The sequence below is a fragment of the Gallus gallus genome, chromosome 3 (assembly GCF_016699485.2).
Source record: "Gallus gallus isolate bGalGal1 chromosome 3, bGalGal1.mat.broiler.GRCg7b, whole genome shotgun sequence".
NCBI lineage: Eukaryota > Metazoa > Chordata > Aves > Galliformes > Phasianidae > Gallus > Gallus gallus.
Genome location: NC_052534.1, coordinates 70,458,479 through 70,485,670, shown reverse-complemented (window position 1 = coordinate 70,485,670; position 27,192 = coordinate 70,458,479). Strand labels below are relative to the sequence as shown.

The 27,192-nt window shown below is 35.9% G+C and overlaps 1 protein-coding gene across 1 annotated transcript in view; it reads right to left on the bottom strand.

The window, feature by feature from the left end:
- Window positions 1-27,192, bottom strand: part of ASCC3 (activating signal cointegrator 1 complex subunit 3) — a 260,498-nt gene that overhangs the window by 141,681 nt on the left and 91,625 nt on the right. Inside the window, exons 12-13 of the mRNA NM_001305211.2 lie at window positions 13,717-13,893; window positions 8,960-9,031 (exon numbers count right to left, since the gene is read on the bottom strand). Coding sequence (NP_001292140.1) covers window positions 8,960-9,031; window positions 13,717-13,893 — 249 coding nt within the window. The remainder of the gene's footprint in view (window positions 1-8,959; window positions 9,032-13,716; window positions 13,894-27,192) is intronic.

Sequence of the window (27,192 nt, the reverse complement as noted above, 5' to 3'; positions counted from 1 at the left end):
TAACTTGTGGTAGCAATGGTAATGGGAGGACAATTGGACTAGATGATCTTGTAGGTCCTTTCCAATCTTGTGATTCTATGATTCTATGAAATCACACGTAGTAATGGTCCCTGATCATGCAGAAACTACACAGGATATTCTACAGAAAATGATCTAAAGTATCCAAGGCTTCACTTAATCAGCTGACATGGAAATAATATCGAAAGAGACTAGACATAATCTTGCCTGACCACTTACCCTACTACTTCACACTTAACTATGTCTGCATATATAAACACTATCTATGTATATGCAAATAAACTGTACCTGTAGTAGAATCGATCTGTATAGATATAAAATCACAAAAACTCAAACAGACTTAAATGAACTTTTTTAGGCTATTAAATGGAAGTCCAGAAACTAAGTAGATAAATAACAAATTTTAACAAATCCAGTAACTTTACAGAATTTTTTGTCCAAAGTGCTACATACACTATATTACCCATAAAGAAGACCAAGACAAGCTTAATTTTCAAGATACTAAGTTCCTGTGAGACCTCTAAAAAGCAATGTTTTATTAAATCTTATCTTAGGACATAGCTATAAAAGTATTGTCAACATTTGCAGAAACCAAGCTTATGAAACTTTTATCTTCAAATGGCTTCTGCAACCAAATAACAGTTGGAAAACTGATAATAAAGAAATTTAATCCATCATTTTTACAGATGAAATTAATAACTGTCAAATTCAGTTCTGACAATTTAATATAATAGATTTAGAATAATTACTCAGTCTTTCTTTTTTGGCTTAAGATAGCATTTCAAGAAAAATAAGTTGACAGTTCTTAGTACTGCAAAGTTAAAGTCAATTATTAGAAAAAGATTACAATTACAAACAGTGAATCTTTTATATGCAATAAATAGCACATAAACAGTTTTGACTATATTAAATTCAAGCATAATCTGTTTTTGACCTGTGATATCAACAATATCAATTTGAAAGAATAAAGTATTAATAATTTGTGCAAAACAATTAGAAATTTTTCTGATTTTACAAAGTACATAGTATCTCAATATTATTTCTAACGAACTGAATGCAGAACAGTGGTACAGAACATTTTAACTAAGTAAGTACATTGTAATTATACAGCAAGTTTTCTATCTACGAAACTGCATACTAACCATACATTAATTAATAATTTAACAAGTATCATGGCTGCATTCTGCACATTGAAAAAACATCCACATATTTTACAAGATAAAGAGCAAAGATGCCATAGGTATGCATATCAGATGCAGTTGCCACAATATTGTAAAATATGGCAACTGTAAAATGATAACTGAGACAGAAGAAGCCAGCAAAACCTAAGAAACTTGTTCAAAGTAGAAGAGCAAAATCTCAGGCACTGACAAGAAGGTAAATGGGGAAAAAATAAAACAAAACAAAACAAACCCCACACCTTTCTTCAAAAGATTGTTAAGAACAGTGAAATGAAATAAGCAGAAAATGGGTAGGGGGAAGATCACCACTCACAGTGCATCAAGAAAGGATGGTTCTACAGCTGTTTTGTTTTTTTTTTTTAATCTTTCCTCCACATTTTCAGTCTCAGCAGTAAAGCTTCTAGCATCTTAATTCTAAATTCATCTCTCCACTGCTTTACAGTTCCTATAGGCTGCTGGCACATGAGTTAATTAAAGCTATGGCACAAACATGTAGTAATACTACATATTTATGTTGTGATGAGCCTTTCAATAGGTATTTGCTGTTTCAAAAATACACATTCTTTGCAAATAACAAACTGGGCATCTTTGGTCGGCATAAAAGCTCTTCTTTGAATACTGAAACTATTTCCTGTATACCTATGATAACTACCCACTACTGAAGTATTGACACCTTGAGCCTCAATGCTTGCATAGGCAGCCAGGTGAGTGAGAACCACAGAAAGATTTCAGGGCTTCCAATGAACAGCTAGTTTTTGTTATGGATTGAAAATGTCAAGTTCAGTAAGAAAAAACTTTCAAGGAGTTTCACTGAGAACCAGAGCTAGTAGAAGAAAAGTTAAACCAGATATATCAACTGAGAGTTATACAGAAAATTATCAAAAGCAGTGGAAAATGAAACACTCATTTTCTTAAAAATGGACAAAAAATTTTAGCAGATGGGAGAATGCCAAAGATACTTCAAGATAAAAGCTGTAATAAACAACTAAAATGGCAAAATAGCAAAGCACATTAGGTAAGGAACCCAGACTAAAACTCAAATGTCTGTGGCTGAAGATAAAACAGAGTAACAGAAATTTAGGGAGAAAACAAATTGAAACAGAGAGGAAAGCAAAATGCCAAGAGTAAATGCAAGAGACCTGCTGAAACCACATCAAGGGCAAAGAGAACACACAACTTCTTCTGAAGGTTTAAGTAGAATCAAAGAGAATCAACTATGAAAAAAAAAAAGAAGAAAAGGTTGCAGAAACAGAAGAGATGAGTAGTTTGGGGAATGTGGCAAAAACATGAGGGGTTTACAAGTGCTGCTTCAGGAAGCACTTTCTCTGAAATCTTTCAAGGAATTTCAGCAACTCTCGTTCTAATTTATAATGTAAAAAAATAAATCTTAACTAATTTCAGGTTTTTAGAGGCTCTTCATCTTACATAATAAAGTGAAAGATTATTATCAATTAAAAAAATTAATAGCGGCAAAAATGTTTAAGAGGTGATGGGACAATGAGAGAAACATACCATCAACATACTCTTTGCATCCAAGGCAGTGGGATAAAACAGCAAAAGGTCAATAACAGCAGACTATACGCTAGAAGTGAGCCAATAAAGCAACAGAGAGGGCCAGAGTCAAGAAGAGTTATTTCCCCAGACACTATCTTAAAAAACTGAGCCTTGGGAAGTGCAACAATTTAATATTTTTGGAGAATGCAATATAGTGTAGTTAAAATCATATGTTTCTGAGGTGAAAAAAAATCTTAAAAACATTATGTTATTCTTCAATACTCCTAAAAGCACCATATTATTTCTCAAAGCATACAATGACAAGGGTTATTTCCACCTCATACATTGTGAAGATAAGGATAGTAGGACATGCATTGTTTGAAACTGGATAGCAATGCAATATTTCACTTTATATAAAAAAAAGTGATGTTGATACATATCATATCCAGTCCCTGCCTTTGCTGACCTTGTGAGGTTTTCTGCAGGCTGCCTCAGAAAGGTGCTATCCACTCCCCAGAACTCTCTGGCATCAGGTGTCCTTCTCACAGGTCCGTAAAATGTTAAGCTTTTTCAGCTCTGTAGCTGAACTAATGCTCTTAATACCTGTGATTCACTCCTGCTGACTGTCTGACAAGAGGTAGCTATAATCAGCTGAGGGAATGATAATTTTTGATGAGGCAGTCTTTGAGTGAATGGTATCCCTCAGTTATTCTAGAAATCACTATCAGAAACACTCTATCTCTAATTGAGTATGGAATCACATTCTCTGATAAACAGTGTGCATTGTCACTTTTTTCCCCTCTGTTTAAAGGATCTTTGGTTTACTAAGAGCTAAAAATACAACTCTAGAAGTGCAAATCACTCCAAGAGGCTCTAATATACCCGTAGATAATATAAGAAAATAGCAACTTAAAAAAAAAAAGACATTAAAATTAATATTCCCCAGATTGTACCAAGCACAGAAGGACACTGAAAAAAAGAAGAGTTAAAATCAAATCTCACTTAACACAGTCTTAAGAGGTAGGATTTCACAGAGAAATATCCTAATGAAGATCTACATTGTTAGTAAGCCTACAAAAAGATCACACTGACATAAAAAGCACCTGGAAACCTTTTCTGATATTCTTAAGTCACCACAAAGTGTTTCTATAACAAAATCCCCAGAAAACTCTGTAGGGCAAGCCATTTATCATTACATCTTTTGTCAAGTTGAACAAGAGAAGAGTTGTGCTGTAAGAGACAAATGTTACAGCTTCAGTTGCATTGGGTAATTCAAAGTGAAGCCTACAAATGAGGTATCTCATTAGTTTGAGCAGATGGATCAAAATTAAAGGCTGAATCACCAACTCTTAATTTCCCAGTAGCCAGGAAGAGCACGAAGTCTTGCAGAGTATGACTGTTGAAAAATCAACATAAAAAGATCTCTCCATCTGTCAAAACACGTCTGTAGAATGCAGCTACCTCCCACCACCCTTTGTCTTAAAAAATGAAAACACACATACATCTATTGAAACACATGAACATATCACTTCAGACAAGCCTCAGAACATAACACAAGACAGAGACACATTAGTGTGACTTACATACAACTAAATGATTCCTTTTCAGCATGTAAGAATTCTTTCAAAATGAGAAAACAGAACAGGATCTAAACAACAACAACAAAAAACTACTGAATTTAACTTTAGACATTCAAAAGACTAGTAAAAATCTTAAAAGAGACAATATTTGATGGCTATTGTAGAGAGCATGCTAACTCATGGAACGTGAGAAAATATATTTTTCTCTGATTCTGGTATTTCTTTCTTGCAAGAAGATAGTAATATAGATAAAGATAGAATACTCAGCTTTTTGGTTCTCTAGAGCAATGATAATAAGATCTGTGCCTGCCATACATTACTGTCTCAGTTACAAAATTCCAACCATTTCTTGAATTCCATATAGAAAAACAACTGCTGTGGAATTTTTTTATATATATATACTGAAGGAGATGGTATACACCTCATGAAGTTCAGACAGGCCAAGTGCATAGTCCTGTTCATGGGTCAGGGAAATGCTGAGCACAAATGCAGAATGGGTGGAGAACAGACTGAGAGGAGCCTTGGACTTGGAGGTGTTGATTAATTAGAAGCTCAACATGATCTGGCAGTGTTGCAGACAAAGTGTTATGGTAAACAGCACTATGTCTAGGTGGCTGCTGGTGACAAGTAGTGTCTTGGGACCGGTGCTCTTTATCAATGCATGTTTACCCATTACCTAGATATCAGGATAATGCTGTTGGCAAGTTTGCAGATGACACAAAGCTGAGTGGTGGAGTTGGTATAACAGAAGGAAAGGATATCATCCAAAGGGTCCTGGTTAAGCTTGAAAAGTGAGCCCACATGAACTTAATGAGGTTCAACAAAGCCAAGTGCAAAGAGTTACACTTGGGTTGGGGCAATCCCAAACATAATGACAGACTGGGAGAATTCACTGAGAGCAGCCCTGCCATGAAGAACCTGGGGGGTCTTAATGGATGAAAAGCATGACATGAGCCACTAGCATGCACTTGCAGCACAGAAGGCCAACTGTATTCTGGGCTGCATTAAAGGAGAGGTGGCTAGCAGGGAAAGGGAGGTGACTGTCCCCCTCTACTCTGCTCTCATTAGGCCCCATGTGTAGTACTGTATCCAGGCTTGGGTCCCCCACAAGAAAGACATAGAGCTGCTGGATTGGGTCCAGCGCATTGCCAGAAAAACAATCAGTGGGCTGGAGCTCCTCTCCTATGAAGGAAGGCTGAGGGAGCTGGGCTTGTTCAGTCTGGAGAAGAGAGGGCTCCAGGGAGACCATTCTGCAGTCTTCCTATACTTAAAAGGAGCTTATAGACAGCAGGGAGGCTGACTTTTTATACAGGCAGACAGTGACAGGACAAGGAAGCATGGTTTTAAACTAAAAGAGGGGAGATTTAGATTAGATGTTAAGAAGAAATTCTTTACTCAGAGTGTGGTGAGGCACTGGAACAGGCTGCCCACAGAAACTGCGGATGTCTCATCCCTGGAAGTATCCAGGGCTAGGCTGAACTGGGCTTTGAGTGATCGGATCTAGTCAAAGGTATCCCTGCAGGGGGGCACGGGGTTGGAACTGGATGGTTTTCAATGTCCCTTCCAACTAAAACAATTCTATAATTCTGGTTTTTTTTTTAGAAGAATATTTAGAAACAACCAACTTAGTTGAAAAGCAAAGAAACTTTACACATACACAGAATTTAAACAAGCACAAGTTTAAAGATAACTTAAAAAAAACCCCAAAAACTAGGGAAGGTTACAGGACAGGATGGTAACAGACTACAGTAAAACTGGACACAAGACAATAGATTTCTAAAGACTAAGTAAATCAGAAAAAGGTGATAACTTCAGAATATCACATCCTATTTGCAAAATTATTTGAAGACACTATGGAAAACCTTCCTAGTGCAGTATTTGTCCTTCACTATGGAGCAAGTATTTCTATGCAGATATATCTGGCTGTAATTTTTTTTTTTTAAAAGAAACAAATATCTGCAGTTGGTATAATGAACTGACAGATAATTTATTGGAGCATACTCATTAAAAGAAAAAAATTCCTCATTTTTACCATACGATTCAATATTACAAATTATAATTAATTGCATTACACAATAAACTGACATGCTCAGTTCCGTATTGTCAAAGATTGCATGCCAGTGTCATCATTTCAGGATACGAGCGTTAATTTCATAAGTGTAAAGACAAATATGCTTTCAATAATGTGAAAAAACAAACAAACAAAAAAAACACCCTCCAATTTAATAGGTTGGTACATGAATGTGTAAGAGTTCTGTAACATAGCTCAAATGTTGTTCCTTCTTGATATATACATCTGTTCTTGATACAATTGCTCTAATTTATCATTAAACATTACTATAACTTTTTGAAATGCCACATTTACATTTTTTTTACTGAATTCAGCTTGCATATATATACTCAGCATATTTAAATAAATTTTTACACTGAATTATCATCAAAGAACAATATTTGTACTGAATTTTCGCTGCCAGCAAGCTATGCTGTCTTTATCAATTTAAGCGGCATATTTACCACAGGGTAGTTATACTCAGTACCTACTGTATTCAGAACAAACATTTTCAAGCAAAGAAAATGCTTAACATTCACAATTAAGTGAACAAAATCAACCAAACCATTCTGAAATCAAACAGTTTTTTATACAATAAAGGAAATGATACTTTACTGCTTTGTCTGAAAATACACTGCTTATTTGGCTGTTGGCTTGAAATATAATTTTCAGAAGGTGAGATCAACTACTGTGTCAGCTAGTGAAACTGTAACGCTATGGAGACTAAAGTTTTTCACTTGACCTCTTTCAGCTGCAGCACACGCCTTAAAACAGTCATGGATTCAATTTTTCAGGAACTAAAACTATCCTCAAGAAGAGCTGTGCTAAGTACAAAACATCATCTGCTAGAATTAAATAAATTATTGTATTTGAGCTTTATTTTACTTTTAAAAGTACTACTATACATGCTAATAGCTATTTTCCCCTCAGTATAAAGAAAATAGAGGGGAAGAAAGGTGCAATAAATATTCTGACAGAACATACAACTTTCGGCCTGGAATGTAAGATATGTTACTTATTTAGACATACTGACTTTAATAAGCTGCTACTTACAGGTTCTTCCATAGCAAGTAAAAAGACATAAACAACGTAAGAAGTAAAATACAAGCACCTAAACCCAACGTAGTGTAAGGGATTTGGTAAGAGATGTACACAACAGACCATGAGGCAAAAATAAACTTAAGTTTCTTTAGTACTGCCAACAAATTTTGTTAATAATCTTCCTTCAGGCAAGCATCAGCATTTCCATATACAATCTTCATGATTTCATTAAGACTTGATTGAATATAGCACCAGTAGTAGACAGTAACAACAGAAGGTAAGTGGAACAATGATGTTCAGCCAGAGGGAGCAGGATGACTAAGCTGTTGCTGAAGAATGTTCTTCCCAAAAGTCATAAATTAACTGTTCAACTTTTAAAATAACACCCTAATCTGAAATTTCTGTGAAAGAGGAAAAATGTGCAGTTCTTAGCATCCCTGTTTGTAAGTTTCCTTCTTTTATGCACAGATTCAAAGAAACACAGAACCACAGGAGTTGGAAAGGACCTTTGGAGATCACCTAATCCAACCCCCCTGCTAAAGTAGGTTCCCTACAGTAGGTTGCAAAGGAAAGTGTCCAGGCAGGTTATAAATATCTCCAGAGCAGGATACTCCACAGTCCCCCTGGGCAACCTGTTCCAGTGCTCTGTAACCCTCAAAGTAATGAAGCTTTTTTCTCATGTTCGCATGGAAATTCTTGTGCTCCAGTTTGTGGCCATTGCCCCTTGTCCCACTGCTTGGCCCGACTGAAAGAAAAAGTCTGGCCCAATCCATTTGACATTTTGATCATGCTTTATGAGCTTAAGATTCTCAATTACTCAGCAAAAAGATTCTTCAAGAATCATACAGCACTAGAAACTGTTCCTGCTCTGAACATGTGCCATACCTGTCACAACTACTGCCTCTCACACTGCTGTATTTGCGAAAACCTAACAAAAAAAAAAAAAAAAAAAAAAAAAAAGAAACATTCTGTGGGGTGATACACGAGCACAACAGAATGAAAAGCTATTCGGGCATGTGAGATAAGCCCGCCATCTTAGTGCAAAGGAATGTCAGACTTGAAAATTCACGGCAGAAACCATTACTGAAAGATTACTTCCTTTAAGAAAACAAAACACAAAATCAAGGATATTTCAAACAACAGATATTGAGCCCTTGTGCCATGTCTTGAACACTGCATAACTCTCACTCCTTTCTCTCTAACAGAATACACTAGAACTGGAAAGTTAATGGGAAAGGATGAGAATAATAAATAAGTGCTGCATTTTATTTTTTATAGCACTAAAGTCAAAGTCCTCTAAGTACCAACCTTCTTGGCTTTGTCGTTTTAAACAGGAAATATAAATATGCATTAAATTACTTTGAAGGATATATACATGGACCTTCCACCTTTGATACAAACCAAGATCTCTCAGCCTCTCTCAATTTTCTTTCATGCCAATTCTATAAGTGTTCTAAAGATTAAAGACCTTTGAAGTAACTCAAAAAAATAAAAATAAAATAAAAGGGAAAAAATATTTTAAACAACTCTATAATGATCAAAACTAATTTCTTTATATGTGTTCTGAATGTAAATTAAAGCAAACAAATAAATACCTGGTGACCAGCCATTATTTGCTTCAGCACATTTTCGTAACATACTTCATCCATATGATTCAGCTGCTGCACCTGAAAAGTAAACATCATGCCTTATATTAAAACATTTCAATTTTTACATATGTGCTATTTTATGTAAAGCAAATAATAGTAACCCGTGAAAAAAAAATGTATCATGCAATAAAATTTACACCATACTGATCTTCAGCACTAAAAATACTTTATTATTATTGATAATAATTTACAAATATATCATGAAAATAAGCAGACAAAATACAAAAAAGGACAGTGGATAAAAGTTTATGTGACTTGGTTATTTTTTTTTAATGATTAAAGGGAGGTAATCCAGTTCTGTTCTTTATGTGTTCCATAGATAAGAAATCATACCATTACTGGATACTGATGGAATAATCCATTCAATACACCACCAAACTTCAAATAAATATTTTCATTTTGTACTACATAAACATAGCTTTTACATTGCAGATCTTCATACCCACGCAATTACTAATTCCTAGCTTTTTGTCACAGAAAAAAGAACTTTGCTCACAGTTGAGTCAGATGTGGGAAAAAGTGGGAGTACCATGTACAGAAATTCCAAATATGGATAAATAATATGCTTCAGATTCTGTTATCTAGAATAGCTGAAAGTTGTTAAAAAAAAAAAAAAAAAGCTTTAAGAGCTTTAGTGGGAAGGAGAGAATGTTCATATTTGCTATAACACATGAATAATAGTAAAAACATGAGAAAGATGGCAATGTGTGCAAGAGAAAAATAGCCAGTCCAATTGGTCTGAAAATGAAAAGTTAGCATTTCAAATAATTCTTTTTCAAATAAAGAGTGAAAATTATTGTGGAGAAGTGTAAAGGGGCAGTGTATAAGCACACAAAAGGGGGTATATATATACGAACACAACTTCACACATTCTTTCCATTTATAAACAAAGAGCAAAACACACATATACAGAAAAAACTAACAACTCCAGATATATACAGATTAATACTATCCAGATTTCTTAATTATCTAGCACCAGACAAAAAGTCTTTTTTAATTAAAAGAAATGTATTGGAAGATCTGACATTAATAGATCTTCAACTGAAGTAGGTAAATTTTAGCCTTGGTTCCATATGCTGTCAGTTTCAAAATACCAAGTTTTAAGAACTTCCCTGGCTAATTTCTATGCATAACAAATACACTGAAAGTTATACAAAATGCATTCTGCATATCTAATCCAGAAGAGGGAGACAGCATCATTACAAGTCTCAATTAAGATCACATAACTAATATATGGATGAAATGACATCATAAATAGCTACAACGTTACATATATTCAACAGAATTAAAAAGAGCAAATCCTATGTAACTGAAATGTCAAGACACCAAAACAAATCTTCAGCTGAGCTTTCACAGACATCTTAAATCATGCCCTGAAGAAAAGCTTCTGCACTAGCCTAAGTATCTTTAGCAGAACCGCAGTGAGAAAAATTAGCATCTGAAGCAAGAACTCCACTCCACTGAGTTTCGCAAGGCTGACAGGACCTCTTCCAGATTCCCAGATTACCACAGAGAAGTAGTCTAGATGCCAGCAGCAGCTCAGAGAGATTTGGAAGCTTTTGCCACAACTTGAGTGAAAAAGGTGTCCTATTATACCATCAGATTGCGATAGATAGTCTTTTTAGTGGAATGCAGAACTAAAAAGAATAATGCCTCACTTCAGTATGAATTGTTCACAGTGGGAACAGAAGTATTTTGGAAATGTATCAAATTACTGTACACTAAAAGCCTGAGAAAATATGCTGTGTCCATTTGAAATAGCTAAAATGGCTATGATTAAGAGGCTGCTGTAGAAGAAGGCTTGCCTGCAGTTTGCATATGAGTTGGCAAGTCATCCATCTGCTCCAAACTCTTGGGGGGGTTTTTCAGATGAAAGCTGAAAGCTGTAGCAAAGCATCTACTTAAAGGAACAAATAACCCACATGGAGAAGCTAGGTGCCCGTGGTTTGGATTAGCATATGCTCTCCTGGGTGAAACACTGGCTGGATGGCCAGGTCCAGAGAGTTGTGGCCAATGGAGTTAAATCCAGTTGGTGGCCAGTCACAAGCGGTGTCCCCCAGGGCTTGGTACTGGGGCCGCTTCTATTTAACATCTTTATCAGTGGTCTTGATGAGGGGGTTGAGTGCACCCTCAGTAAGTTTGCAGATGACATCAAGCTGGGAGGGAATGTTGATCTGCCTGAGGAGAGAAGGGCACTACAGAGGGACCTGGATAGACTGGATCAATGTGCCAAGGTAAACTGTATGAGTTTCAACAGGGCCAAGTGTCAGTTCCTACATTTTGGTCACAGCAACCACAGGCAACCCTACAGGCCTGGGGAAGAGTGGCTGGAAAGGTGCCTGATGGAAAGGGACCTAGATGTACTAATAGACAGTCGACTGAATATGAGCCAGCAGTGTGCCCAGGTGGCCAAGAAGGCCAATGGCATCCTGGATTGTATCAGGAATGGTGTGGTGAGCAGGAGCAGGGAACTAATCCTCCTCCTGTACTCAGCACTGGTGAGTCCCCACCTCAAATACTGTGTTCAGTTTTGGGCACCTCAATACAAAAGGACACAGAGGTGGTGGAGCAGGTCCAAAGAAGTTGCAACAAGGCCTGTGAAGGGCTTGGTGAATATGCCCTATGAGGAGAGACTGAAGGAACTGGGGCTGTTTAGTCTGGGGAAAAGGAGGCTGAGGGGGAGATGTTATTGCTCTCTTCCAATATCTGAAAGGTACTTACAGCGAGAGCAGTGTTGGTCTCTTCTCACTGGTGACAAGATGAGGGGAAATGGCCTTAAGTTGCGCCAGGGTAAGTTTAGGTTGGATATCAGGAAAAACTTCTTTACAGAAAGGGTTGTTAAGTACTGGAATAGGCTCCCCGGGGCGGTGGTTGAGTCACCATCCCTGGATGTGTTTAAAAACCGTTTGGATGTGGTGCTCAGGGACATGATTTAGTGGTGGGTTGTTAGAGTTAGGGTAGAATGGTTAGGTTGCGGTTGAACTTGATTACCTTTAAGGTCTTTTCCAACCTGAGTGATTCTATGATTCTAACTCCTTGATAGGAGTATCCATCAGTATGGATATAGACATAGTATTGCATCTGTTGATGCTCTGTGAGAACTGTTTTTAATTCTCTGGGTTCTCACACTGCTTTCCTCCTCTCAGATAGATCAAAAGAATATTGATATAAGTAATCATTTGGCAGGTTGAGTATTAACATTATTCTGAACAGAAGCCTTTGTAAAAGAGGCTTAATACCTCTACTTTTTGTTTGTTATAAAAAGTACATCAGTTTAACCGCAAAATGTATTGTACTATATGAAATCTAGAATGACATTCTTTTGAAAAGCAAAAAGACAAACTCTTGGTCTCTGACATTACCAAAACAGTTGTTTGTCAGAATAACTACTACCTCCTAATTATAATGCTAATTAATACTGTGGGTTCTTTCCTTTTAAGAAAAATGTTTTTTAATCATGTTAAATGCCATAGGATAATTTGTATATTACTCTGATTTTTAAATCAGAGATCCTTCTGAAGTGAGTATAATTAAATAGTCTTTACCTTTTTCTTACCATTCAGTGGAAACAATCAAAATAGACAAATAAGTGTTAGGAACAGTTTGAAGAAAGGCAACAGCAAATAATAGTGAAGGTACTTGAAACATTAATGAAGGTTAAAATATGCAAATCAAGGTAAGCACCATATGGTAAACTATTCTTGTGTGTATAGACTTGAAATGGCTCCCTGTAGTTGTAAACTGAAGTTTCTTTCCTGCATTGCAGATGGAATGAACTACTTAACTAGTAAGAAAAGCAATATTCATTTTTACAAAAATAAGTAAACACTATCATTGATTAAGGTATGAAATTACCTACTGAATAAAGATGTTTTTAATTCTATTACACTAAAAGCATAGCAGAATAAGATTTTCCAAAACATTCAGCTATAAAATATGATACCTCTCTAAGTTACTTAAGCTTTAATTATTGGCTAATGAGAAGCATAAGAAAACTTTGCAAAACCAATCTATAGATAGGTGTTTATATCAATTTCTGTATTTTAAGAAGTATAATTTAAGTGTGAAGTCACACTGCACTTAATTGACCTATAACTTTTAATAAGAATATTATACTTACATGGCCTTGATGCTTCCCAGAATGAGCAAGAGCACAGAGAAGCTCATTTAGGGTCTATTGTAATGTGTTTTCTATCAAACATGCATGCTACTGGTTTAGAACACTAAGGTTTTCATATCCCTTATATCCCACTAATGTTAAATTAATGCATCTCTCATCATACATATCCAGATTTCATAAATGAATGTTTTTTCTTCTAGCATTCTAGTGATTATTCCAACAGGCATCCTTACTGGCATAATTTCTAGCAAAATGGAAAACTAAAATGAGAAAGGCAGAATAATCAGCTTCTGCAGTGACTCTGCTGTTGAGGGTGATGATTTCTACTTAATCAAGCAAAACTTATTAGTGAAAGGAAGAAAATGCACAGCTAGATACCATCGTATCCAGCTACATTAATGACTATACACAGGGCTATATAAAGGACTGCAAACTGAGGAAACTGGATTATTTAAGCTTGTCTCAAATAGGTGCATCATTACACAGAAACAGGTTGAGTATAAGAAAAAAAGATATCCCCGTACACATACATAGACAAAGTACAATCAAAACAAACGGTAACCCTTTCTTTGGCATTCTTTACCTTATTAGTTGTCTTAATTCCTATAAAGGTTTGACCCAGTGGTACAGGTCGGAAACGGCTATCGAAGTAGAATAGTCCAATGTAGGGATTAACATGTAGAAACGTAGCAACGTCAAGATAATTGGGTAACGTAGCTGAAAGACCCAAAATCCTAATCATGCTTTGTGTAGATTCAACCTATTAAAAAAAAAAAAGAAAATCTGTAAATGATCCAAGTGTTACAAACCAAGAAATCAAGAACAGTAAGAGTATTAAAATATCACTTAAAAATTAACAGCAAAGAAGCATTTAACACTGTATATTAAGGGTGAACAATAAATATAAGCCAGTGATTGTCCTGCATTGAAGAAACCAGAGCACTGTGCAACTCTATCAAATCTTGCTCATTCATCTGTAAAATATTCATCAAGTAAAATATAACTTTATCCTGAAAAAAGTTAATAGTCATTAACTGACACAAAAGAACAAGAATAGCAAAACTGGCTTTGTTAAGAAGGGACTGTACAATTTACAAGCAAAACTAGAACAAATAATTGAGTATCATTTCTTCCTTAGTTGAATTCTCACATTTGCAAATAGAAAGAATAAAATAAGTTATGTTCCTCAGTCTCAGCTTTTGCATAGATATTTCCACAGCTCTCTTAGGCAATCTATCCTGATTCATCACTATCTGCATTTCTCTATTATGTATCAGTGCTTCTGCAGAACTGAAGATACCAGGAAGTCACTAAAAGACTATTTTTTTTTTTTTGGTATATTTTTCAAATGTTCCAAATGCTTGTTACATGCCTTTCCACTTGATAAAGGCAATAAATGGTTCTTTACAATGAAATACTGTGTTCCATATTGCTTGCATACTGCATGTTTCCAGGTAACTTTCAAATCAGATGAAAACAACCAAAATATTTGACTGAGGAAACCAAGCAGGAATTTTCCCATTCCCTTCTAGAATATTAGAAGATGTGTAGGCTGACTTGCAGTTTACTTAACAGCATAATTATTTAGAATCAAAGTTCACAGTAACTTTCATCAAAAGACTTTTATGGAGTATAACTGATGCCACAAACAAGGTTCTCAACTTGTCTCAAATGCAGATGAGTAAGATTGGTATCTTCTAACTAGCTATGCCCTTTTCAAAAGACTATGAAGTTTTACTTATATACCAATTTTGAACTAAAAAAATGCTCAAAGTGAAAGTCTTGTGGACTTCCTTTAAAATGGAAAAATTAGAAGTTTTCAATAAAGATTATTATGAAGTATATGAAGGTCATTCATACACGTCATACCATAATATAGACCTTGGGAACAGTAAGTTCACCAAAATCATAAACCAATTCCCCAAAGAAATCATCTCTTCCCCACCCCTCCAAGCCTAAAGATGTTAAGCAAGCCAGTAAGCTGCCTGATAATGGACAGATCACATAGCCAAAAATCAGAATACTCAGACTGTGGATGCAATCGACTAAACACAGAATATCTGCTGACTGATCAGCCCTTCTGCACTTACACAAAAGAGCAGCTTTGCAAAGGAAAGCTCATGTACAACAAGTCTAAGTTGCAGATTCAAATTCCAAGAGCTGGGACAGATGAGAAGCCAGGATCAAGAGGGTAGATAAGCAAGTTCATAAAGAAGCATTTATAGAAATACAATTTCTTATGCATCTTTGTACAGTTGGATTACATGATGACCTAAGTACTACAGTCAATCTCAATTACACAGTTTTGGGGTGATGTGTGTGTGTGTGTGTGTGTGTGCGCGCACTCTCACAGGGTGGTTTCTCATGCTTTGTATTTCACTTACAGCTAGGAGCATTTCTTCTATTCCTTTTTTAAAAGGCTTTTCCTGAGGTGTTGCCATCTCAGCTGCTGAGGACAGCTATGCCCTGCAGTGCAGCTGTTGTTGTCCTCTGTAACTGGCTGTGTCCAGCATGAGGCAGCCCCGGCCTCTGCACAGAAGAGTCCAGCATCTCCAACTTGTGACACTGCCTGGACATGGACACCTCATGCAAATATTTAGTTTTTTTAATGCATAAGCACTTTTTTTTTTTTCAGCTTGAATCTGTAAAAATAGTAACCACTTAGTGATATATTTAATTATCCTACACTTCATTCACTGTCACCTGGTAATCAAATACCTTAATCAGAAAGTGTAACTGAGCTTCAATCTACAGCATATTATTTGATTTTGATAAATGTAATATATTCTAAATCTCTTAAGAGCTTGAAAAATATGCTCAGTTCCATCAGAAGGCAGGAAATCATTTCTAGTTTTTAAACAATTAACAAGAATTCTGCATAATAACCATGGAATTATGATTTTTTACAGCAATTAACTATTCAGAGTTTCCTTTCAAAATGTAAACAACATCCAAAGAACAGTTATGGCTTACTGAGGCTTCTCCCTTTCAAAAATGTGTAAACAGAAACCATTTAATTGATGTGGCAGATGGCACTGTGGGGTCAGGGAGCTGATGAGAACTCTGAATTCTAACTGCTCCTGAAAACTGTAGCAGACAAGTAACACATGCAAGAGCATTTAAAGTTTCTAATATGTATAATGCACTTGTAAACAAATATACTTTATACTGTGCCTGCACATATATTTTTGTCTATGTATATAATGCCTGCCTGCTTTTTCCAGTAAGTCTAAAATTTGCAAATTATTTTTTCTATTTTTAAGTTAAGCTACAAAAATCAAATCAGAATGATAAAGAAAACAGGTAATAAAGTATCTTACTCTATTTAAATATAAAAACTAACAAAACATTAATATAAAGACTATCAATAAGCTAATTTCAGTCAATATTAAATGTGCTTTTCCTCTATTCACCAGCAACATACAACATTTCAATTTGCAGCAATTTTTCAGTACTCTCACTGAGGAACTTCAAGCTTTCAATTTCCAAAAGTGCATAATACATATAAAGCAAAGCAGGAGTCTGATAACAGCAGTTATTTGTTCCACAGGTTTTGGTTAGGCTTGTAAGCTTTTCTCAGGATTAGGCAAGTTTGTGTCTTTCATCATTAAAGGAGGTCAGTAGATCAATAGTCACTACTACATTAAATACAATCTCTGCCAAATTTACCTGAAGCAAAGTGAGACTGGCTATCTAAAGCAGTGATATTATGTAAGAAATCAGAGTTGGCAGAGAGTCTCAGAATTGCCTACCTGACTTGTGAGCCTTTAAAAATAACTCTATAAAACTTGACTTACTAATGCTAAACTTGTATATGAAATTCCCATCCTCAACTATTTTTACATGACTTCCATGTTGAAGCAGTACTGTTAAGACTATAAAGAGATTCAGAGGCTTTACTAAAAACAAGTGTATAACTAAGTGCTCCAAAGAGCAATAAAACTTCATCAATTTAAGTTCTTTCAAGGCCATAAAAAAAACTTTTTTAACCATCTACTTCTACATCCACTACATAACATAGAATATCAATAGTTAATATAAAAAAAATCAAGAAGCAGAAAGAGATATGTATATCCTAAACATCAATTATTTTATGCTCACACATTATTCAAACTGCAAATTAGAACTAGAGTCTGTGTGTATGTATGTGAAGTTTTGAGTTATTTTACTTTTCTTTATTCTTTTAATTATAAAGGGTGATTAACAATAACAGTGACCAAAACAGTGTTAAACTTAAAAGTCAGGACAATAGTATTTCCTGAATCTGTAACAATAACAGATTTTGGCTTTGCACTTTTCTCTGTGATTATAAGTGACTCTTAATGACTTTTACGTTATTAATCGAGCCAAGCACTACAGAGATTTTATTCCTCACAATGGATTTTAGAATTTTAACAGACTTTTAGAACACAGAGCTCTGTGCCTACAGAGCAACTACTGTTCAGATTTCTCCTGTAAGACCAAGTGTTAAAATGTTTGGTATATCTTCTGTGCATTTACAGAGTGCAAGAGAGCATTCTGTAATTATAGCACATTTAAACATCAGTATTTTTAATGCACTGGATCCCTCATTACTTGGTCCTAGAAGCCCCAGTTAAAGAACATGCTTAATATACATGAAAGCATTTTCCTGAAACTGGAGTAAAAGTTACTGAAAACACATTTGGGATGTCAAAGTTTTTTCTGTACATTCTCTATCACTTATTGGTGATATTCATCTAAACATATTTGCGTCACAAATGGCACACAATCTCAAATGTTTTCATCACATGTGCTTAATTATCTTAGAAAAAATATGCAAGCACCAATTAAAATTTACATGGCTTTCTTTAGAAAACTGAACTGTCACAGTGTTTGCACATCATATTATTTGAAAGCTTTACTATATTTCACTAATTTGATATTGCATTGAAAATAAGAAACAGTAATTGCCATAAGTACATTTAATTGACATATTTAATTAGTATATCTAATTGAGAAGTATTCACTGTAGCATGTGGAGAATTGACAGCATGTTAACCATTCATGTTCAGAAAATGCTGTTATCACACCGTGAAATTATACGTATACAGAAAAAAATAAACAGAAGATAGCTACCCAGTACTCATGTCCACATTCTAACATAATCTCAATTTACACTGTAAATGATAAAGGATAAGATATGGGAAGAGCCTCTCTGGATTGTAAATTGATCACAGCACGATCATTTTCCTCCAAATAGGTTTTAAGATTTGCACATTGTCTCATTACATTACAGCCACCACCTGAGAGCATAAAGAGTATGCACAGAGATACTCTTATCTGACTTCTAACATTTTTCCTGAACTTTATGATCTTGGCAGTCTTCCCATTTCCAAGTATTAAAATTTCACATTCACAGAATGAATTACAATCAGGCTGGAAAGCACATCCCTGATCATTCAACTCAAGCAAAGAACTAAGCGAAGCAGACAAGTTTACATATTCTAATCTTTGCAGAACTGTCCATTGGTTAGAAATTAATCTTATATTCAGATAACTCAGAATCACTTCAACACGCTCCCAGCAGTCAGTCCGTATGCCCTCAAGAGTGTGTATAGCTATGGAGGATCCTCTTGCATCCCTTTAAGGAAACCTGCATCCTCTGTTCCCTTTTTTAACCCTCAAGTTCCTATATACCAATGTATGCAGCATGAGGAATAAACAGGAAGAATTAGAGTTTTGTATGCAGTGGTAGGGCCATGATCTCAATGCAATAAAAGAGACACAGTGAGATAGCTCACACGACTGGAACGCTGCTGTGGATGGCTAGATACTTTTTAGAAAAAATAGGCCAGTAGGGTGAGGTGGTAGAGATACTCTTAAAATGAGAGAGCAACTAAAATGTATTGAGCTCTGCCTAGAGATGAACAATGAATAAGTGGAGAGCTTGGAGACCTTATGGGTGAGAATTAAGGGGCAGACTAATAGGAGTAACGCTTTTGTGGATGTTTAATACAAGCTGCCTAATCAGGAGAAAGTTTATGAGGTCTTGTACAGACAGCTGAAAGTAGTATCACAATCACATGCACAAATTCTCATGGGGGGCCATCAGCCACTATGGTATTTGCTGGAAAAGCACAGCTGCCAGGCATATACAGTCCAGGAGGTTCCTGCAGTGCATGGAAGATAACTTTCTGATGCAGGTGGTAGGAGCCAATGAGAAGTGTGCTGCTGGATTTTGTTCTTACAAACAAGGAAAGACCGGTTGGCGGCAGCCTTGAATGCAGAGACCATGAGACAGCGAAACTCAGGATCCTACATGGAAGAAACAAAGCCATTAAGCAGGATTGCCACCCTGGATTTCAGGAGAGCCAACCATGACCTCTTCAAGGAGTTACCTGGACGTAACCCATGGGTGAGAGCATTGGAAGGTAAAGAAGCCTAAGGGAGTTGATTGAAATTCAAGCATCACTTCTTCCAAGCTCAAGACCAGTGCATCCCTATTAGTAAGAAATCAGACAAAAGTGGCATGGTGAGCAAGGAGCTCATGAAAAAAACACCAATGGGAGAAAAAAGTTTATGGAACATAGAAAAAGAGTCTGGCTACTTGGGAGGAATATAGGAATGTTATCAGGGATGCAATCAGGAAGGCTAAGGCGCACTTGGAATAAATCTGGCAAGGGAGGTCAAAGATAACAAGAAAGGCTTCTTTAAGTATGTCAGCAGCAAAAGGGAAAATGTGGATCTGCTGATGAATGAGGTGGGTACCCCAGTACAAGAGAATGCTGAGAAGCTGAAGTTACTGAATATCTTCTTCACTTCGGTCTCTACTGCTAAGACCGCCCCTCAAGAATCCCAGACCCTGGAGATAAGAGAGTGAGTCAGGGAAAAAGAAGACTTTGCCTTGGTGGATGAAGATCTGGTCAGAAGTAGTCTATGCAAACTCGACTCAAACAAAGCCATAGGCCCCAGTAGGATACACCCACAAGTGCCGAGAGAGCTGGCAGAAGTGATCACCAAGCTGCTCTCTATCATCTTTGAAAGGTCATGAAGAACAGAAGAGGTACCTGAAGACTGGAGGAAAGCACGTGTCTTCAAAAAAGGTAAGAGAAGGACGATCCAGGCAACTATAGGCCAGTCAGCCTCATCTCCATCCCTGGGAAGGTGATAAAACAACATATTCTGGATGTCATCTCCAAGCAAGTGGAAGAAAAGAAATTTTTCAGGAGCAGTCAACATGGATTCACCAAATCATGTCGACTAACCTGGTAGCCTTCTATGATGTCATCACCAGCTGAGTATATGAGGGAAGAGCAGTGGATGTTATTTACCTTGACGTCAGTGAGGCTTTCCCAACATACAACATACTTGTAATAAAACTTAGTAAGTGTGGGGTAGATAAATTTACAATGAGGTAGATTGAGAACTAGCAAAACTGAGAGGGTTTTGATCCGTGGCACAGTGTGGTTGGGGCCTGTAGCATTCCCTAGGGGTCAGTACTGAGTCCAGTCTTGCTTATAATCTTCATCAGTGACTTGGTTGAATGCACAGAATGCACCCCCAGCAGATTTGCTGTTCATATAAAGGTAGGAGGAGTGACTTATGCACCAGAAGGCTGTGCTGCCATTCAGTGAGACTTGGACAGGCTGGAGAGTTGGGCAAAGAGGAGCCTGATGAGGTTCAGTGAGGGCAAGTGCGGAGTCCAACACCTAGGGAGGAATAACCATATGCATCAGTACAGAGTAAGGGCTGACCTGCTGGAGAGGAGCTCTGTAGAGAAGGACTTCAGCACCCTGGTAGACAACAGGTTGACCACAAACCAGCAGTGTGCTCTTGTGGCCAAGAAGGCCAATGGTATCCTGGGGTGTATTAAAATGAGAGCAGCCAGAAGGTGAAGGGAGGTGATCTTCCCCCTCTACTCTGCCGTGATGAGGCCATATCTGTAGTACTTTGTCCAGTTCTGTGCTTCCCAGTCCATGAAAAACAGGGAACTTCTAGAGAGAGAGCAGTGGAGGGCTACAAAGATGATGAGAGATGTGGAGCTGAGAGACCTAGGACTGTTCATCCTGGACAACAGCAGACTGAGAGGGGATCTTATCAATGCTTATAAATATCTAATGGCTGAGAGTCAAGAGGACGAGGCCAGGCTCTTTTCAGTGGTGCCCAGTGACAGAACAAGGTGCAACAGGCACAGAATGGAACATAGCAAGTTCCATACAAATATGAGGAACAACTTCTTTACTCTGAGGGTGACAGAGCACAGGAACAACCAGTGCAGAGAGGTTGTGGAGTCTCCTTCTCCAGATATATTTAAAATCCACTAGGATACTTTTCTGTGTAACCTACTCCAGGGAACCTGCTTTAGTGAGGAGGGTTGTACTAGATGGTCTCCAGAGGTCCCTTCCAAAGCCTTATGATTCTGTGATTCTTTAGACATCCACTAGGGATGAGACATACAGAAAACTAAACACAAGCATTTATCAGTGCTTAGTCTAAATAGGCAAGAAGATTAATTCATAACTTAGGTTCCTAAGTTCCCTGTCTGACACTGATAAGAGTCAAATACCATGTATGGGCACATACATTAATTACTTGTTAGATATCACCCCACATAAAGAATAAAAGGGAGAAGGGAGATGAAAGAAAGGAAAAGAAAGGAATTTTCATGGGAAATTTTAAATAAAAAAATTAAAGGTATTCAAAAATAACAAAGAAGGATTTTTTTTTTTAGTGTTTAACCAGTGTTTACTTTTTTTCTGATATGTTGCTTACTGTTAAATGAAAGTATTAAGAAGTTGTCAATCAATACACTTAGGTGGTAATTTCCTAGTTGTAGGAACAAAAATGGGAAAACCAGTAACATAAAAATGTTCAAATTGCAAAATCAAAAGTGCATAGTAAAGAACCAACTACTAATACTGTTTTGAAGATTCTAGGTAGTATGCTATTGACAACTCAAACACTGCACAGAATGCATTTGTAACTAGGCAACCATCTAGTTAAGTAATTTTATAAATGAGTTTTACTCTGCTTCCAGTGAACCCTGAAAATACTGTGATCTCAGTCCTCCATTTAGAATGTGTTTAAAAGAGGTACCAAAAAAATGTAATCACGCAGAAAGCACTATTAGAAGCCATATTTTTTTACCTTCGCTAAATATTAAGTACTTTGCCTGAAGAAACTGCATTTTGAATATACCTGTTAAGAGATTTCTATCACCTGCACAGTGCCATGTCAGTTTTTCCTGAATGACAAAATGCTTTTCATATCATGATTACTGTTATTTTTCCAAAAATGAAAAACAAAAAAGAAATATGAACTCTTCTACAAATCAGTTAAACTCCTTTACCAATTACCAAGGAGCACAAAACATATGACAATCATGATTACCTTTTAAACTCCATGGATATACCAGAAAAACAGAAAAATGTTCAAATATAAATAATAAAAAATGGCATGCAATATGACTGTGTGGCCACTTCCATGAAATTTATAGGAAAGCTTCTGAAGATTAATTCAAATATCCCATAATAATTCCCAAGCAAATGGAGATAACATTTTGTTTATTAAAAATATATTGCTTTTAAAAACAATACATTTTTACACAGCTACAAGGTCGCCAGACAAGAATAAGATAGATCTAGAATTATGGAAAGCAGTAGACTTTCTATGTATAACATACTGTTTAAAAATAACATTACACAATGGCAACAAAACTTCCATTAATTTTATCACAAGCTGATGAACTGACAGCTTTTTACAGGGAATTTATCATTGAAAGATAGAAATTAAAAAGGGATGTCTCTAAATGCATTGTAATCCCAACTCTGTTCAATAATATTATCAATGATATGCAGAAAATAAAAAACTAACCTGTGGTGAGAATAAGTGGTGATTGGTAGAATTAATATAACTGATATATGAGTCAGCCAAACAGATAAATCTACATTGCTGGTCTCATTCAAATTTAATTTCTCTTAATTTATCTCATTCTAAAAAAGGACAGAGCTGCAAAATAAGAAAGTATCCTCAGGAAACATTTTTATAGCAACAAGTGAATCCTGCAGCTACTATTAAATAATTTGTCTGTCAGCTTAATGAACAAGCAGGAGAGAGTTGTTCCATTTCTTTTTGTGCCACAACCAATACTAAAATAAGTTCTATACCCAATTTTGTTGACGTTTTAAAAACATACAAAAGAAAATTAATTAAAAAAAAAAAAAAAAAAAAAAGCTCCAAAGCACTCTAAGTGGAAACCAAACCATTATAGTAGAAAGTTTTAGTAAGTTGGTTTCATTTATCTTGTAATGGAAGAACCTGAGAAACTTGATTAGCATACAGAAGGGACAAAAGAGTAATAGCAATTATTCAGGATGAGATGCAAATGCCATTATTTACTGATGCATGCTAGTCCCAAAAGACACTTCTATGAATTACAGCTGTCTACGTTTACAGATAATATAGGGAGACAAATGAACAAACCTTCCCTCTTCTCAGTTGTTCTTAGATCACTAGCAATCAGCTACTCAAATTCTCTTCATCAAGAACAGGATTCCAAGAACATGAAAATTCCCAAGTAAAAAGAAATCAGCATTTTGCTCTGGGTGGGAAACCTCTAAGATAATTTGTTTCCGATTTCTAGTAAGAAGGCACAAGAAGGAAACAAAGGAGAGAAAGACAGAAAGACAGACAGACAGACAGAAAGAAAGACAGAAAGAAAGAAAGACAGAAAGACAGAAAGACAGAAAGGGTGTAGAGGAGATATTAAGGAACTAATTAATAGGGAAAATGCATCCAGAGGAAGGAAAATTTTCTTAACTGAGGTGTCATTAGGAAAAAAAATCTCAGAAGGATAGCATTAGAATTTCCAGGGGATGAAGAAGAAAAAGACGATGATTGGGAATGGAGAAAGTAGGAAGGCAGACAGTGGGTCACAGTTGCAAAGATGTTTTTTTCATGGCTCAGTGGGAGCTAACCCTTGATCTTGCAGATACTTATAAAAGTGCCCTCTAAAGACACAAAGCATGGGTGGGATTAGGAGAAGGGTTTATGAAACCTTTTCATTTTTGATTTTAACTACTCATTTATCTATAGAAAAAATATGAATTGCTGATAGCATTTAGTTCATAATCCAGAAAAAGACTGTGGTTCTCTTCAATATTTATATTTTTTAAAGGTGAAAATTTTTGTATCATCTGGAAGAGCTGACTGTAACAAGAAAGACTAGGTAGATTCACCTTAAAATACTGGCAATTTGCAATAAAAAAAGCAAACCATTAAATCCCAAAGTAAATTATATCACTTAGCAATACTTAGAGCAAGATTAAAATCATAAATGTTTTCTATTCTAGCTGTCCCAAATGACAATCACATTTTAAATTGTGAAAGTGTTGAAAATAAATTTGCAGACATCTAAGCATAAATAAATAGGATAATTTCACTGATAAATGTGGAAGCAGATTCATGCAGTGGTACAATTGTGAGGTTTGCTTACCACTGTGTTTAGTTAAGTGCATGCCAGAGATTTTCAATTAAAAATATATGCTCTTTTCTTTTTAAAAAACTTAATTACAATGAATTTGGGTGCACTGAGGCAAAAGATTGAAAATGCTGCCTAATTTTCAGAACTCCCTTCAGATTCTGATTTATAATTCTACAAAGAGAAGAAATCAAAATGGAAATTAAGTAGATAAAAGGAAACATTAATTGTTACTTTCCTCATTTATAAGTTATCTTGAAATACACATTATTTCTTTTATTGTGAGTATCACAACATGCATTAAAAAGAAAGTAACAAAGGATTTTCTGTTTGTGAGAGCTCTTATGTTGATACTCAGAAATTTTGTATTTGAATGAGAAAATATTTATTACAATTTATTTTTATTGTGTTTACCATGAAGATGATAAATATGCTAATATATTCCTCTAACCAAATTAAAGCCTTGTATTTCCAACATTACTGTATCATTAAAAAAACATGTGAGATTCAGAATTAAATGGTGTCACTAAAGTTTAATTCAAATTGAATAATTTGTTTAAAGGAAGTACATATGATAAGTTGTCATGTCAGTGGGCACCTGTAATCCATACAACTAGCTTAGGAGAGTCTCCAGGAACACAGCTACACACCTAGTACATATCTAGCGATGTAGTTGATATAATACAAAATAGAAATTACTTGAAACTTAAATATAAGACTGTGAGGGCAGTATTTGTGTATCTAAGAGAGTAGCCTTGTTTTCCCAAAATCTGAGAAATGTTTTTCCAGAGGTTTTTTTTTTTTTTTTTTTTTTAACTTATTCACAGAGTTTAGAGAAGGTACCAAAACTCGCATATTCAGGAATGCTTTCTTTCCTCATAAGCAGCAAAGAAGTCATCAACCTCCCTGAATAATTATGACAAAAGAATTCAGTGGCATGTAGTTCATTTCTTCTTTCAAACTAATAAGCTTAGCAGATATTACAGAACTGTGAAAATTTTGATTAAAAGTTGAAGCATTTCAGTTTTACATCTGTTTCATTCTCTAGACTAAAACTTTTAACATCAAAGCTATAAATTGGGTTCAAAGAAGTTGTTTGATGTTACACCTGCAATATGTAACAGAGCTCAGAGCAATTTTCCAACCAGAATGTTTAGCAAAGTCAATTTAAATCACTTACAAATACATTCTCAAAAATTGAGAAGTACAAACATGCGTGAATACACTGTTCACTCCACTAGGATTAAGACTGCCAGCAATTCCAATATATATTTGTCCTTCCAAGTTATTAAAACAGCTGATTAAAAAAAATGCCGTAAGTTAAAATGAACACGCTAAACTCCCAAAGGAAATGGTGTGACAGTGTCCATCTGGAGAAAAGTACAGTTACAATTCAAAAATGTTGAGGTGCAAATTTGGACAGACCTTTTAATGCATCAGGATGTTCCTGCTTTCAGAATGTATTGGCATGGCTGTATTTGTATAGCGTATGAATACAGATTTCAAAACATTCTTTTCCGGCACAGTGATACTAGAGATTTACATCAGGCCCAATTCACATAAAAACCGAAAATAAAAAAATCCATTGTCTATTTTTCTATTTCCCACAATCTAAGCAAAACAACCTTCAAAGACATCATATGAAAACAAAAGAGGTATTTCCTTTTCTTGCACGACAAGATAACAAGCCTGCAAAACACAGAAAGCTGTATATGTTATACAGATCTTGACATGCATAGGAATCATATCATTGTCTAATACACATAGGGAAGTACGATCCAGATTAAACTATAACATAACTATATAAGAATAGCTACTGGTTTATTAAAAAATACAAGCGGTACGGAAAGGAATTTATCACAGTTCTGTGCTAGAAGTTATACAACAGAGTGACTATTCCAGGTCAAACCAAAAATCCAACTACTCTACTACGCTGTCTCCCACAGTGGCCAAAAGAGGTTGTTCTATTAAGAATACATAAACAAGGAAAATGTCAATGACAACTGCCAGCATAGCCCTCAGCCCAAGTCTGACTTAGTGACTAGTAATCTGTAATAGACTTTTTTTTGAATAACTTATTTAATCACTTTCTGAATTCCTCTACTATAAATTCAAAAAAAAAAGTCAATAGCTCTGATGCCTTAAACTAGTATACGAATCAGGTAATTGATCTCAGCAATAACTGCAGTGGTGTAATTGGCATAAGGATATTTCAGATTGATGTAGTATTATTTCAAAACTTACCTCCTTCTTCTTACTTCCTATCATAGAATCACCAAGCTTGGAAAAGACCTCCAAGATCATCTAGTCCAACCGTCCGCCTATCACCAATATTTCCCCACTAAACCACGTCCGTCAGTGCAACATCTAAATGTTTCTTGAACACTTCCAGAGATGGCAAATCAACCACCTCCCTGGACAGCTCATTCCAGAACCTGACCACTCTTCCAGAGAAGAAATTTTTCCTAATATCCAACCTTAGCCTCTACCAGCACAACTTGAGGCCATTCCCTCCCATTCTATTGCTACTTACATGGGGGAAGAAAATGACCTCCACTTCACCACAATCTCCTTTCAGGTAGTTGAGGAGAGTGATAAGGTCTCCACTGAGCCTCCTCT